General features: G+C 45.7%; 1 protein-coding gene across 2 annotated transcripts; it reads right to left on the bottom strand.

The window, feature by feature from the left end:
- Positions 1-10,446: 10,446 nt before the first annotated feature.
- Positions 10,447-13,402, bottom strand: RAP2C (RAP2C, member of RAS oncogene family). Of its 2 annotated transcripts, none has more exons than XM_054839211.1 (3): positions 13,098-13,255; positions 12,595-13,004; positions 10,447-10,766 (listed from the first exon to the last, which is right to left on the bottom strand). In XM_054839211.1, exons 2-3 carry the CDS (start codon positions 12,865-12,867, stop codon positions 10,488-10,490), a joined length of 552 nt encoding a protein of 183 aa, XP_054695186.1. In that variant the 5' UTR covers positions 12,868-13,004; positions 13,098-13,255; the 3' UTR covers positions 10,447-10,487. The 2 variants fall into 2 exon arrangements, with proteins under 2 accessions (XP_054695186.1, XP_054695187.1); XM_054839212.1 differs by lacking the exon at positions 10,447-10,766 and adding an exon at positions 10,775-12,349 and having other exon boundaries at positions 13,098-13,402.
- Positions 13,403-14,643: the final 1,241 nt, after the last annotated feature.

Below are 14,643 nucleotides of genomic sequence, written 5' to 3'. Positions count from 1 at the left end.
CTACAGGTAGGATTTGACCTTTAAGTTGAACAACGCTGTTGCTGAGTTACAGCTGAAAGTCCATCTTCTCTGCTTCTCACAGCTGTATTGACTAGGCAGAGATAAAAGTGGCTACTTAAAAACACCAAACAAACAAAAAAAAGCCACATTATTTCACTTTCACGGAGTGCAGAGCACAGGGCCACCTCATCTCTTGACAGAGCTTGCCTGCAGCTACAGCAGCTCTACACGCGCTTCCTCCAGCTGCTGCGTAAGTGCGCGGTGACTCACCAAACCGAAGCGCCTACCAGCAAACCAGGACTGCTGACTTTTCAGCAGAGATAACTTAAACAGGTCAACACATACTGTTTTAGAACCTGTATCTCATTTTAATTAAGACTAGACACTTCCACGTAGCTTCAAACTGTAATTACAGTCAGGCTTATTAGGGCAGATAACAGTGTACTGCTCGACACGAGGTGTGGCCGGTGGTTCACCCTCCACCCACGCAGGATATCTCGTGTACTTCCTCCTAGGTCTGTCCCCACTGCAGGGTTCATGCGGTTGGTGGTTCATACCCAGTGCAGCCAGCCAGGCTGCAAGGCTCAACTCTGTCCTCGTTAGCAATTCAGTTACGTGTCACCCGTGCTACGTGGGGAAGTGTCCTCTAGTCTGTGCTGTGGTGAGCTCCAGCTCTCCAAACACGCCTGGGGGGACGTACCTGTCCTCCGGCTGCACAGGGGAAGTGGGACACTGGGGAGCTTTCTGCAGGGCCTGTGCACTTTTATAGCAGGAACTGTTAAACCAAAGAAAAAGCTGTCTATGAAACCCTATCTATACAGCCCCCGAAAACAGCTAGCCCAGGTTGAAAGCAACATGATGCTGTCACACCTATTTTGCAAAGGATGCTGCTTAAACATTTGTAGAGCAGCAGCAGAGTTCACTCTCAGCACCAAGACTTTTGAAAGATAATGGCCTTAAACATAAATCATGCATGCTTCCTTAAAACCCCCCAACCCAGACTGTGCTGTACTGTCCCTTTGAAACAAAGCAGAGGTGTAAAGTTACAGGGACTTCCTGGCTGCCCTTGCATCTATCTACTTCCCAGCCTCCAAGTGGGAGGAGGAAGCAGCTTGCTTAGTTACACTGATTGCCACAAGGAACCGGGAGTATTGTTGTTCAATTATGACTTCTTTTAAACCACATGAGAAATCAGACTCAGACAGTGATGAACCTATTTGTTATTTCTCAAAGCAGACCAGTCCTAACATGTCAGCCTCCACGCTCACTGCCACAGGTCAGAACCTCCTGGCAAGGTGGTTAAGGGAAGCGTACATTTTGTCCAAGATCACTTAAAGGGCAGTCTGCCCTTCTTCATCTTCTCAAGGCGGAAACCACTTGTCCATGTCAGTGAAGGAAGTCTGAGCAGGAAGAAGAAACAGCACTGAAACCTACCTTCAAGATAAGGCTAATGCTGTTTTAGCTGGAGGAAGGGTGGCAAGCATGCTCAGTGGTTTTGCCTATTGACACATCACTGAGGACTGAAGGTAGCAACTTCTTCTGAAGTTTAAATCACATTTTACATTAACACATGGCTTCAGTTACAAATGCAATATTAAAGGTCAGTATCAAGACTGTAAATTCTGAGGAAGATGCACTTTGTTACAGGGAGCAGATGACAATCATTGACTTAGCGAAGTCAAGGCTTTTACTGAGCATTTAAGATAACTTTTTATTCAGTTGCTTTGGGCACTCCCAGTTTGGAAGGTTTTCTAGAAAAATCTGCTTCTCCTGAGGCAGAGCTCCAAGAGCACTTTGCTAGTGTGATGGAAAGATGCCAGTTCTGGATTACTACGGTGGAGAGCAGCTACAGAGACACTCTAAGATGATGTCAGGACTCATAGCCATCTTCATACACAACCCCAAGGTCCAGAGGAACCTTGACAGGCTTGAGAGGTGGGGCCACAGGAACTGCATGAAGTTCAACAAGGCCAAGTGCAAGGTCCTGCACATGGGTTAGGGCAATCCCAAGCACAACTACAGGCTTGGCAGAGAATGGATTGAGAGCAGCCTTGGGGAGAAGGACTTGGGGGTGTTGGTGGACAAGAAGCTCAGCATGAGCCAGCAATGTGCACCTGCGGCCCAGAAAGCCAACCATGTCCTGGGCTGCATCAAAAGAAGCATGACCAGCAGGTTGAGGGAGGGGATTCTGCCCCTCCACTCCTGCTCTTGTGAGACCCCACCTGGAGTACTGCATCCAGCTCTGGGGCCCCCAGTACAAGAAGGACATTGAGCTGTTAGAGAGGGTCCAGAGGAGGTCAGAAAGATGATCAAAGGGCTGGAGCACCTCTCCTGTGAGGACAGGCTGACAGAGTTGGGGTTGTCCAGCTTGGAGAAGGCTCCAGGGAGAACTTACAGCAGCCTTCCAGTACCTAAAAGGGCCCACAGGAAAGATGGAGAGGGGCTGTTTACAAGGGCATGGAGTGATAGGACAAAGGGTAATGGCTTTAAACTGAAAGAGAGTAGGTTTAGGTTAGATATAAGGAAGAAATTCTTCCCTGCGAGGGTGGTGAGACACTGGAACAGGTTGCCCAGAGAGGTTGTGGATTCCCCATTCCTGGAAGTGTTCAAGGCTAGATCAGACGGGGCTTTGGGCAACCTGGTCTAGTGGAGGATGCCCCTGCCCAGGGCAGGGGGGTGGGATCTAGACAACCCTTCTAACCCAAACCGTTCCATGATTCTATGAAAAGCCTGCATGAAAAATAAGAACATTAAAGATTTGGACAAGACAAGCACAAATACTTCTTTTGAACAAAAGCTTCACCATACTGACCTGTGAGGAGAGGCACCATCACTATGCTGAACTGGTTGCCCAGCTCACAGGAGTCCCTGCCTTGCACATGAAGATAACACACAGCCCTTGCTTCCCCTCCTCTCAGCACACCCAAACCCACGAGCTTTACACCCAGTCTGGGCACAGTTGTACACCTTGACTCTCTGAGCTGGAATGAGTCATTCATGACAATTCAGATGTGGTTACTGTGTTCAGAATAACCAGTACTTAAAAAAACAACAAACCCCACACCACCAAAAAAACCCGCAAAAAAAAAAAGCAGCAGCTTGTCCTATCAGCCCACTTTAGAAGAAGAAATTGAACACATACTAGTCACCCCAGTTTGGTAATACAGGTATCTATTTTATTAAAAAAGTTACAAACAGGTGGACTGTAGGGTTGTCTTACAAAATGACAAGAATGAATTCTACTGGAAAAAACTTTTTACAAAGCGTTATAGGTAATTGTTCCATTTTTGCACTTGTTATTCCAGATTTCACCTATCACTGATAAAGATACAGTACATTAGATACATGATGTTAGGTTACATTTTTATTTGTAGAGCCCTACTGCAGTGATTTGAACAACTCCTAAACAGATGCCATAGTAAAGACAATACATATTGCATTTATTATTAGCCTCTTACTCTAATAAGCAACTTCACATGCAATCTATTGAGGAAGCCTAAAATAACTTTTGGTCCCTTTTTCCCCCCAAAGTGTGCTGAAGAAACCATCTCTCATTTTCCCAGTCCTGTCACTCTAAGCTAGGTCGTTTTTTTAAGGTGGTTTTTTTCTTTTTTTCTTTTTTTTTTTCTTTTTTTGCGCTGAGGTCAATGAAAATGAACACTGGTTTGATAACTACCCATAGGAATGAACCACTGATTAATATTAACCAACTTTTTCCTCCCTTAGACAAAGGAAAACTAAGATCTTTATGAATTACTTTTATTTCCTATTACTTCCTTACAACCTACAAAAAAGATCAACAACCACCACTTAAAAAAAAAAAATCTACTTTGAATACAAGGTTTGGTTTAATTCTGATATTAAAGTGCAAACCTAAGTATTAGCCTCAGCCTGTTTATAAAGTTTGTACGAACAGGGGGAAAAAAAAATATTCAAGTAACCCCACAGGGAAAAAAAAAAAAAAAAAAAATCAGGTGTTTCAATACCCAAGCAGAAAACCTGGTGTCCTCTTCTTTTAAAGATTCAAATTCAACACTGAATGTAGACTCAGAATCTTTATTTCTGCTAACACTGTAAAGTCAGCCTGCATTATTACCAATAAAACACATTAATGTTGAGATACTGTACCGATGATCTTTTATTGTTTTAAATGCCATCATCCACAATACAATTCGTGAGTTTTAAACTGCTTAACCTCATATATCCATCACTGCTTTTACTGGAGCTTTTCTCAAAGTTATTTAGCTATTACAGGGAAAGAATGTACATTTCTAGAAGCATGTTCAAATGACTAAAGCTGGGCTCCTAAAAACCTAGAACTTTGGTGCAGTAGGTGAGCTGCAGTTATTAAATTTCTGCAAAAAAAATTCACACATTTTAAACCACTGCTAGAAAAAGCTCTCATGTATGCAACATGTTAATAAAACTGAACAAAAAGATTTCATCTGTTCTTTGTACATTTTCATTCTGCTCTTTATACCTGTGTTATTGTTAAAATTTTCAAGTATTCAGAGAAAATGTTGATCAGGTAAACAATAAGGAAGGCAATGGCTGTTTAAAGCACGCTTGCAGTTAGTATCACTGAAACCTGGTGCTTTTCCCCTTGTTACACCAACTTGTCTCTAATATTAAAAATGTTTATTGGGAAAAAAACCAACTAAAAAGCAATTTGTGACAGTGCAAGAAAAACTTTAACAAATATTGCTTTAAAATATTATTCAGAAAGACAAAATATTAGGAACTATAAAATGTAAAGTGATCTTATTTGCATTAGATTTACATGTGCAGAGGTCTACTAGATGTCTCTTAATGTGCCAGGCAAAGCTGAGCTGACTGACTAGGCATACAGCCCATTTTGAAGGATACATTATCCCTTTTCAAAGGCATAAAGAAGCTATTTGTAAACAAGCAAGTTTAGAAACTCAGTAGAAGGAAAAGCGTGCTGCCATTTTTCAATGCTACAATTGTCATTTTTGATTAAATGAGTTTAAGAAACCCATGATTGCAAGATAAGAAACATCAGCTGGAGACTTTACATCCCATTCCAAGTAATCCCTATTGTCAAATCTGACTGGTTACAAACACAATATCACAGGTGCATTTGCCAAGAAAAGGGATACTACATCCATACAACAGAGGTGCCTTCAGTATCTTTTCATGACACTGTCACACGTAAACAAAAAGTCTCAAAGAATGACCAGCTACATTGTAGGAGAAAACTTTGCAAATAGAAATAAGCACTGATGCGAGGTAATATACAGAAGTAACCATTTGTTTAAGGCTCAATTTATTCTCCATTAAAACTCTCTTCTTTTAAAAGGCATTGAGTAGGTAATACTGAGTTTAAGTATTTAATAAATACAAGTTCAGAAATTGATTAAAGAAATCAATTAAAATATTAAAAATGAACTCTTGCATATTAGCCATTATATGAACTTAGAAAGCTATAAAAGGACTGATAGATAAAGAACAGATTTTTAAACTTATGGTAAACATGCTAAGCATTCTGATTAAGGTGTGTGGATCCTGGAGGCCACCAACCTTACGCACTTAGATGTATGGCAATGTGCTGTAATAGAGACAGGTTTACCAAGGCTCAGCTCTGCAACCTGGGCTGAAAGTTCTCCAAAGCAGCATCTGTGCAAGTTTCCTCTGAGTTTTATCTGCAATTTAAACAAAATAACTAATGAAAGCCATATTCAATACAAATTCAAAGTGAGCTCAGCTTCTCCCACAGTGTGGAACAGCTAGTTTTCTATACCGAGCTCCAAAGCACTGCTTCACACAGTGGCATTCTTGAAGTTTTCCAAGTCTCGTAATGCAAGAGGCAAGCAGGTAACAACTTACTGCTACGAACTTTGTAACAGCTGACCCTCTGGGATACTAAATTGCTTCTAAAGTTCTGAAACAAATAGGAAATGTAAGTTCTCCTGTACAGAGATATACACACGCTAGGTTTTGCATTGGTGTGAGGCAGCACTACATTACCCAGTAATAATGAAGCAATGGCATTTTGCACAAGTTCTGGGAACAGGTAGACAAGCCAACTAATTCAGTTTTGACATCTGAGTTCTCAGCATTCAGATCCTCTAAATTACTACTAAAAAAACCCCCTTAGCACTCATCAGATCTGTCCCCTCAGCAGGGACAGAACTGTATGCCGCTGTTCTCAATCAAGCACACAAGTGTAAGCAGCGTTACCAACATGACCAGTACATCTTTGTATTTCTGATGACTTGCTCGCACTTCACAAGATTTATCTGCAGAGATATCCTAAAAGCCTCAGTCGAAGCTCAATGTCTGTAGAAATCTGTCCTTCATATGCACATGCACGCACTTCATTGAAGCCTGATGCTTGGCTTTTCAGGGATTTTGATGAGTCTTTTCTGTTCTTGAAGTCTTTGTAGGAGTCAGGACCTTACGTTTCCTGTTGCACCATTTCTTTTCAGCTATTGATTTGCTCTCAATTAACAGTTTGTCACTACAGCGTGCTCTGACAAGTCAGAGTTCCCCTTCTGGCCTAAGAACTGGTCACCCCCAACATTCAGGACTCCTGTACTGGCAGGAGGAAACAGCCAGGTTTTGCTTCCTTGCTTGCTTTCCAACTAACAGTAATTCTCACCCAGTCTGGTGAGCATGTGTTCCCCTCACACACAATTGCTGGTCCGTGAGTTTTAGATGGGGAGGGTCCCTGTACTGTCCAAACAGCAAACAAACACTTCGCCTTTAATGGGGATGGATTAGACAGGCTTAACAGGTGTTTTATCTTTGCTTAGAGCACAGGAGAGGCAAACCACTTAAAGTGCAGCTCTGCATCCTACAAGAGTTAGATCCATCCCAAAATGTCACCTAAATCCAGCACCCAGTGCTGTGGCCAGCAAAGAATTGCTGGGGATAGTAAGAACAGAGAAAGCAAATAATGGTAATTTTCCTCCACATGCTCTTTCAGCACCCTTGTATGTGAGGTTAGGGACCTCCCAATTCAGATTTGTCATCCTTCCACTGACCTTGTGCTTAGTTCTGCAATTAGCACCACATAGTACCTTACTGGGTTTCACTTGCCCATGAAATTTCTATAGCACACTCTATTCTCTTCTGTGAGCAGGCAGGAGAGAGTGGGATGTTAGACAATCTAGTAGGATAAATTTGTGTGCGTTGCATAGCCACACAGACCAGAAGAGAGTATACTTTCAGTTTTTATTCCTAGAGCACTCTTCCTTCAGCACATGCTAATATCAGCTATTCATGAATGGAGGGGACAAAAATCACTAATCAGCATCAGTATTTCACCCCAATAGTAAGGTGTTCCCAATCCAACTAGTACCTCTACAGAAAACCTTTAATGCAGCAGCACTATAACAAGTGCCATATTTTAAAGATTACATTTTTAAAAGGAACTATGTATTAACCTGATTATGTCGTTACATTCCATCCTTCATTTCACCCAAGGTGGCAGACTTGAACAGTAATTTAAGCAAGTGCTACTCAAAGATGTTGTGAAACAACCTACATAACATCATACTTGACAGATAGGTTGACATAATGGTACCAAAAAGAGTTAAGTGGTACCTGCTAGTTAAAACTGACACAGCCTTAGATAAAACCAGGTCCAGCATATAATCCACTCCCCAGCCTTCCCATTGGTTTCTCCATCAGAACTGTAGAGACACCAACTGTTTCTACATACTTCATTCTGAACTAACTGATCGAGACCCAAGACTCCTCCTGGACACAGACAGGTCACAGAACTTGGAGATGATGAAGATTACGCTAAGATACAGCTATAGTTCGAGCCCACTTCCTACACAGTTTTTCAGACAGGTGGTTCCACTTCTTCAGTTTCACTTTACCTAGGAGGGGTCACTGCTAAAGCAGATGTTTGAGAAGCAAACATTGTTCCCTGGATCGCAGATAAGCAGAAGAATTACAAAGCTGATTACAGCTATCACAAGACACCATCAGCAGCTCTCCTACACTAGAACATATCAGACAGAAATTATCAAGCAGCAAAAGCTTATCATAAAGTTAATGAGAACCTACACCTACTCAAGCAAAGAATGAGGAAAGAGTGGGAGCCAGGAAAAAGAAAATACCCCAAAAGTGTGAGGCTGAAATAGAAGATACGGAGCATAAAGCCTGTGAAGAGCCAGGACAAGCAGTAAGAAAAGAGGTTCCAGACATGGTGAGATCTGGACTGAACAGGAAGCTGCTTAGGAAGGAAAGGCTTACTTGTTTGGCACAGGTGACTACACTGGGCAGAAGCAGCATCTCCTAGAAGCAAGGAAGTATTCTGCTGCTAGAGCTTTGATGTAACACTATGAGCTAGGCAGAATGAAGGAGAGGAAATCTGTATTACAAGAGCTTAGAATCCTCTATCTCAAGAGATCAAAGACATAAGAATATAGATGTTTCTTCTGAAGCAAAAACATGCTTAGGAAACTCATCGAATCTAGGCATAAGTTACGACTCAAAGGAGTAACACATGGCACTGCCCCCTGCCTCAATTTCACCTTTAAGATTAAACTTGGTATTTAATGCTAAATCCAGAAGCAGCCAGGTTACAAAGAAGCCTGCCTTAGAAGTAACCAATTCTGGAAGTATAAATTTCATGGATAAAGGGCCTGATTTTGTCAGAGTGGGAGACAGCAACCTGCACAAGATGAACCACTAGTAACCCAGGGGATGGCCATAACCTTCGGCATGATACTTCAAGTTCATATGCTCTTATTTGTGAAGCTGCTTTAGAAATAGCTGAAACATTGCATTATTGTAGGCCAGTCAAGATATTAACCTTGCAGCACTCCATTTAAAAAAAGCAGTAATTCCTTTGACTTACTCCTTCCTATAACCCTGTAAGGCTCTGCATGTGTTAGGGATTAGTGTACAAGGAAAGAATTCATTTGTATTTTTCTCTGCTCCAATACAAGCAGTTTCCTCACCTTTCAGCAAGCAAATCTTGAACTTACATACACCTCTTGCATGGTGACAGCAGCCTCTCCTTATTTCACAGAACTGGAGATAAAACCATCATGTATTATCTTTAGTACGACAGTGCTAGGGTCATGAGTATCTAAAATTTTGCATTCACAAAGCACTTGATAACAATCTCAAAGACAAGCTTTGAGACTTCACTCTCTAACCTTGCACTCGAGATTAAAGAGGATACATGGTCCAAAGCTTCCAAGTAATAACCTATTTTCCCTCTTGTCACTCAGACACAAAAAGCTCCTTTGACTCAAGCAAGAGTTACTGACATGGCAGGCAGAGCCTAAGCCTCAATCGGTGCAGCTGTCAAGAGGGGCGGTTCTTTCCCCTGAATTTTCACATCCTCCCTCATCCCTGCACTTGCCATGAGAGATCACACCGAGTTGTTTGCCAACCATGTCCAACAGACAACTGAAGGTCTGATGGACCAGCTGGTTGCACGCAGAGTGTACCAATGACGTACAAGAGCCCTTCTCAGTAACACGGATTCAAGCCGATGGTGAAACCAGACCTGCAATGGCTACAAGCGAAAACAAGAGCAGGGGGGGTCCCAAATCACCTCACACAGGAATGACAGTGCTGCTGCATGCAAGGAAGGCGCAGATCCATTTACACAACCAGGTGGAAAAGGTACTGAAAAAGACCACCACACGTGCGAAGGACCAAGAACAGCTATCCTTGCAGAAAAAAATAAAAATCAAAGCAATACTCGAGACAGGGGAAGCATTATAGAGGCCCCTCTGAACACTGCACTCTTGCCACACCTCTTATGAGTCACTGGGAAAGGAAAGAGCCGTGCACTGGGAAGCCATTTTATAGTGTGTTCTCTGCTCTGCAGATTTTAGATGAAGAGCACTTTGCACATGTCCTTGACTAGTACACGTGGGCTTCAAGCCACTCCTCACAACTCAGGCTGCTTCTCTTTTAAACTTATTCCACTGATAAGGCAGAACTGTACTCTAAGTACATTCAGTTTCCCTACCATACAATTTTTTTTTTTTTTTTTAAACAAGCTCAAAGTCTACTCAGCAAAACTATTGGGAAACTTGGTCACAATAATCCCAGTGAACTCCAAGGTAATTCCCATTATCTGAAAACAACTCAGATATCAACTACAACCAATGAAGAAAATCACTGCAACATCGCAAAACGTTATTAAGGATAATGCAATGTCAAATACAACACTGACAGTCAAAATCGGTGCAGATGAGATCATACACCTTGTCTCATTCTAAAATTACTGCAAGTAAATGCAATGTTCCCTGACTAACCCTACTGAAGTAATGAAAGAAGTCCATTTGACTCGAATAATCATGTGCAACTGAACGCAGAAGCTTCCACCTCTTTCGGAGGAAGGCTACCTCCAGGTTAGACTACTTAATTTCAGACTCCCTGTCACACTATCTGCTTCCTTCAACAGCATGTTTATGTACCTCGGTTAGTTATGACTGTTCCACCAACCTGCTCTGTATGGCCATGATTGAGGTTTTTCTTAATTTCTCTCACTGGACGATGCAAGTTGTACAACACTGATCTTGTTTTTCAGGCAGGGAGGCATAGTTCATTTGCCTGACGATCTCAGCAAACAGTTCATCCACCATTGTTTTGCTCTTGGCTGATGTCTCCATGAAGGGACAGCCCCACTCCTGAGCCAGGGCTCTGCCTTCTGCAGATAAGACCTCCCTCTCCGACTCCAGATCCACTTTATTCCCCACTAGGATCAGAGGAACTTTCTCGTATCTCTTCACCCGGACAATCTGGTCCCTCATCGGCTTGATGTCCTGATCAAACAATCCAACTGGTTAGTATGTGTAAGTAATCACATGAAATTGCTATTTAACCACTACAGAAGTACATTTTAATAATCCTCACATGCAATCGAACATTCAAAGTACATCAGAAGACTTCCTAAATTTATATTCATGTGGATCTAGAACTTGGAGAAAGTTTACTACCCATCTTTAATAAAAGTTATTTTTATTGTATATAAATGCATGCACATTTCATAAAATGTATGCATATATACAAACAGAAAGTGGCTACTGTACTCTAAGAGAGACTTTTGGTTCAGATGAAGATACAGTATAGCTGCTTTGAAAGTTGATTTCAGCTTTCTGAAAAAATTGTCTCAAGTCTAACAACCTGTAACATTAGCAGTAGCATGCCATTACACAATCATTAGGAAGCTTGTGTTTAGTTTACAGCTTGAGAAAGCTAGTAATTTAAATAAAGTCTTCTCACTTCTGGAATGCTTAGAATAATTCATTGTGAACATATTTAATCACACGTAAGTAACCAAATTAGATGCTGTAAAAAGATTTTATTACCTAGAGATGCATTTATTCAAGTCTGAGCTAACATCAGAGTTTACACTTGAAAGTCTGAGTCAGCCTCCCCTGCCCCTTGAGTGTTTTAAGTTACTATCAGTACTACTAAGTTCTACAAATTCTTGCATAGTTCCGAGACAAAGCAATTCAAGCGTTTGAAGTTATCACTGTGTAAAAGAACTGCAGAGAGTGGTTTACACCTTCTTTACGCCTTACTACCAGGCTTCAGAGTAAACATGCTATAGACCGACAAGAATAATTAAATATTAACAGGGTGGATTACTAACTGCATGTCCATTCCTCCAATAACTCACTGGTCCCCAGAATAAGCAAAAACGAGGGGACAAACATCCCAATGTCGTTGCTGCTGTTCTCCAAAGAAAGTATGTCTTCAGCTTGTACTCAGGCTATTTCCAGGCCTCTGCTAAGATAAAGTTTAGCCTTCAGCAGAAGCAAACACACTGCTTCAGTGGGGGTGTGCAAGGTTTTGCCAAGCCGCTGGAATACACCCAACTCAGCAACTGAAGCCAACGCAGTAGTTGCAAATCCCTGTGCTGCATGCAGTGCTGCTAAATCCACTTATTCCCCACAAATAAAGCCTCATTTCTAGAGGCAGCTCAGATCAGTTACTGGCTGAGATGTTTCCATTTTTTGGAGAGTTTTAATAGTAGAAATGAAATCCAGACCCACAAATTATCACATATGGTTTGCTTCTCCTCTCCAGTACACCACCTACGCTGAGAAAGCATCAAGCTTATTCTGGACAGGAATATATTTTGAGGGGAGGGGGTGGAAAATAGCAGCTTACTTAACAAGTCACAACAGCAGAACAATAAGACTCTCTTCAAGACCAACTGAAGAAACATGCCGTTTAAGAAGGAGGGAAAAAAAAAAAGAAAAAGGAAGTCTCGATTTTAATATTGAGTGATTTCTTCATAAAAGGGGATTGCCAAAAGACTTCTATGGGGGAAGTGTGAGTGGGTCATTGTTCTCCAACACTGCGTGGGATTTAACAATGGTGGCATCCTGATAAGTACCTGCAAAGCAAGCAGTTTTCCATCAGGCAGCAGGGCTGGTAAATGCACTTTCAAGCGGGGCATTTCCACTTTTGCCCCTTCGGAGATAAAGAGCTTATAGGCACCCACGGCTAACCCCAGAACTTCCTCCTCGGCCCAGCGCCTTCCCCAGGGCAGGCACGGCGCGTCCGCAAAGGGGACGCCGGGGCCAGCCGTCCCCCGCCCCACCGAGCTGCCGCCCCCGCCCCGGGCCCGAGCGAGGTTACCTGGAAGGACTGCTGGTTGACCAGGCTGTAGACGAGGATGAAGCCCTGGCCGTTTTTGATGTAGAGATCGCGCATGGAGGCGAACTGCTCGGTACCCGCCGTGTCGAGGATCTCCAGCACCGAGGGGGACGAGTCCACCTCGATCTCCTTGCGGTAGAAGTCCTCGATGGTGGGGTCGTACTTCTCGATGAAGGTCCCGGTGACGAACTGCACCGTCAGGGCGGACTTCCCCACCCCCCCGCTGCCCAGCACCACCACCTTGTACTCCCGCATCGGGCCCCGCAGCCGCTCGCCGCTCCCCCGCCGGGCCCGCCGCCGCGGCCCGGGCCTAGGGCAGGCGGCAGCGCGGCCCTCGCATAGCTCCGGCCCGCCTGAGGAGAAGGGCGAGGCGCCGCTGCTCCCGCGCCGTCCTGAGGGGGAACACACAGCCGTTAGGGCCGGGCCCGGCCCGGTCCAGCTCAACCCCGCCGCCGCCGCCCGCCGCCCGCCGCCCCGCTCCTTACCGCCGCGCCTCACTCCATACCGCCGCGCCTCAGCCACGGGAACCGCCCGGCAGCGGCCGCCCCCGCCCGGAAGGGTTATGCTGCGGCACCCGGAGGCGCGCCCCTCCCCGCCGCTTTCACCGGTCACTTCCGGCGCGGAGCCCCGGCGGCGCGGGCTGGGCATGCCCCATGACGTGCTGCGTCACCGGCCGCGCAAACAGGGCCCGGACGCTTAATGCGGCGACACTCGCCGCGGGGGACGGCTTTGAGTGTGGCACCGAGGCAGCCCTGCCGCCTTCTCTGGTGGCAGGACAGGTTTGCGGGTGGCACCAAGGCGCCCCGCTCGCCTCCTGCGGGGGGACGGGTTTGCGGGTGGCACCGAGGCGCTTGGCAGCGGAGGGGGCCTCCACCCCAACATGGCGGCCGCCAGCAGCCCCAGGGCGCCGCGGCGGAGCCCTGCCCGGGGCGGGGGGGAGGAGGCGGCACACGGGCGGGCGGTCCCCGAGCTGTGCGGCCGCACACACCTCCTCAGTGTCCCCTCACGCCAGGCCCGGGAGGGCCGGACGTCCCCGCGGGGTGAGCGCAGGCGCCGCGGCCGATCGGGCCCGGTTCAGCCTCCTGCTGTGAGGCCGAGCTGCTCCCGGGCCTTCCAGATGTAAACAATTCGTCATCACGGCCAGAGTTCCATTAAAGGCAGTTTTGTGGAGGAGCACGTTGGCTAACTCTTGCTGAGCGCTCGTTAACTCCGGGAAAACTCCTCTCCGAGCGCGCTGCCGGGCAGAGACCGACCCGGCTCGGCCCTGTGCGGGGCGGGCTGCGGGCAGGGGCACGGCCAGCGCCGGGCAGGGAGGCTGGGGCAGAAAGTACATCGCCATCGCCATTTGACGTGCCTGAAAGCGTGCTATAGGCGAAGAGAGCTTATAAAAGATGTTATCTTTACTTAAAGACTTTGTCCTGTATGCTATGACACCTCCCCGGCTGCAGCTATAGACGCCAGATCTCACGGCTTGGCTGCCACCTGCTTTCGCAGAGGTTTTGCTTTTCCCTCCTGTTTTCTCTCCCCCGGAGCCCTTTGCACGGAGAGCCTGCCGGAACCGGCACTAAGGGTGACGCAGTGCGTGGTGCCGCCGGGCCGCTGGCTCCTGCCGGCCGACAGCAGGTGTCAGCACGGGGCCGGACGCGGGAGCAGAAGCCGGGGGGGCCGCTGGAGCGGGGGCCGCCGTGCTCGGCGTTGCAGCTCACCCGAACGCATCCCCGGGAACTTTGGGACTCGGCCCTGGCGTTTCCCCTATCAGTGAGTTCCCCTCGTTGTTAAGATAACTAAAAGGAACGAACGGCTGTTTTCTTTCTCTTTCACTTCAGACCTGACTCGATCGTTTGCACGAAGCGTTTCCATAGGAGAAGCCACCCTCTAATATAACTAAATTTGTTGCTGCTGCTGCTTCTCATGGTCTGCAGAATTTCAGCAAATAGTGTGAGACGCAGCATTTGTCCCTTTCGTTGTGCGTTTGATGGCAAGTCTGAGGCAGTCCTGCCGCCTGTCCGCATTGAACCCGCCCTGTGCCCT

The sequence above is a fragment of the Grus americana genome, chromosome 12, assembly GCF_028858705.1.
Source record: "Grus americana isolate bGruAme1 chromosome 12, bGruAme1.mat, whole genome shotgun sequence".
Taxonomy (NCBI): Eukaryota; Metazoa; Chordata; class Aves; order Gruiformes; family Gruidae; genus Grus; species Grus americana.
This window is presented reverse-complemented; position numbering and strand designations above follow the sequence as displayed.

Excerpts from the sequence above, each read along its gene's own strand:
- RAP2C (XM_054839212.1), bottom strand. The coding sequence starts at position 13,260 with ATGCCCAGCCCGCGCCGCCGGGGCTCCGCGCCGGAAGTGACCGGTGAA. Across the intron at positions 13,005-13,097 it reads GTATGGAGTGAGGCGCGGCG|GACGGCGCGGGAGCAGCGGC; the intron begins GTAAGGAGCGGG and ends GTTCCCCCTCAG. Across the intron at positions 12,350-12,594 it reads TCAACCAGCAGTCCTTCCAG|GTACTTATCAGGATGCCACC; the intron begins GTAACCTCGCTC and ends CTTGCTTTGCAG.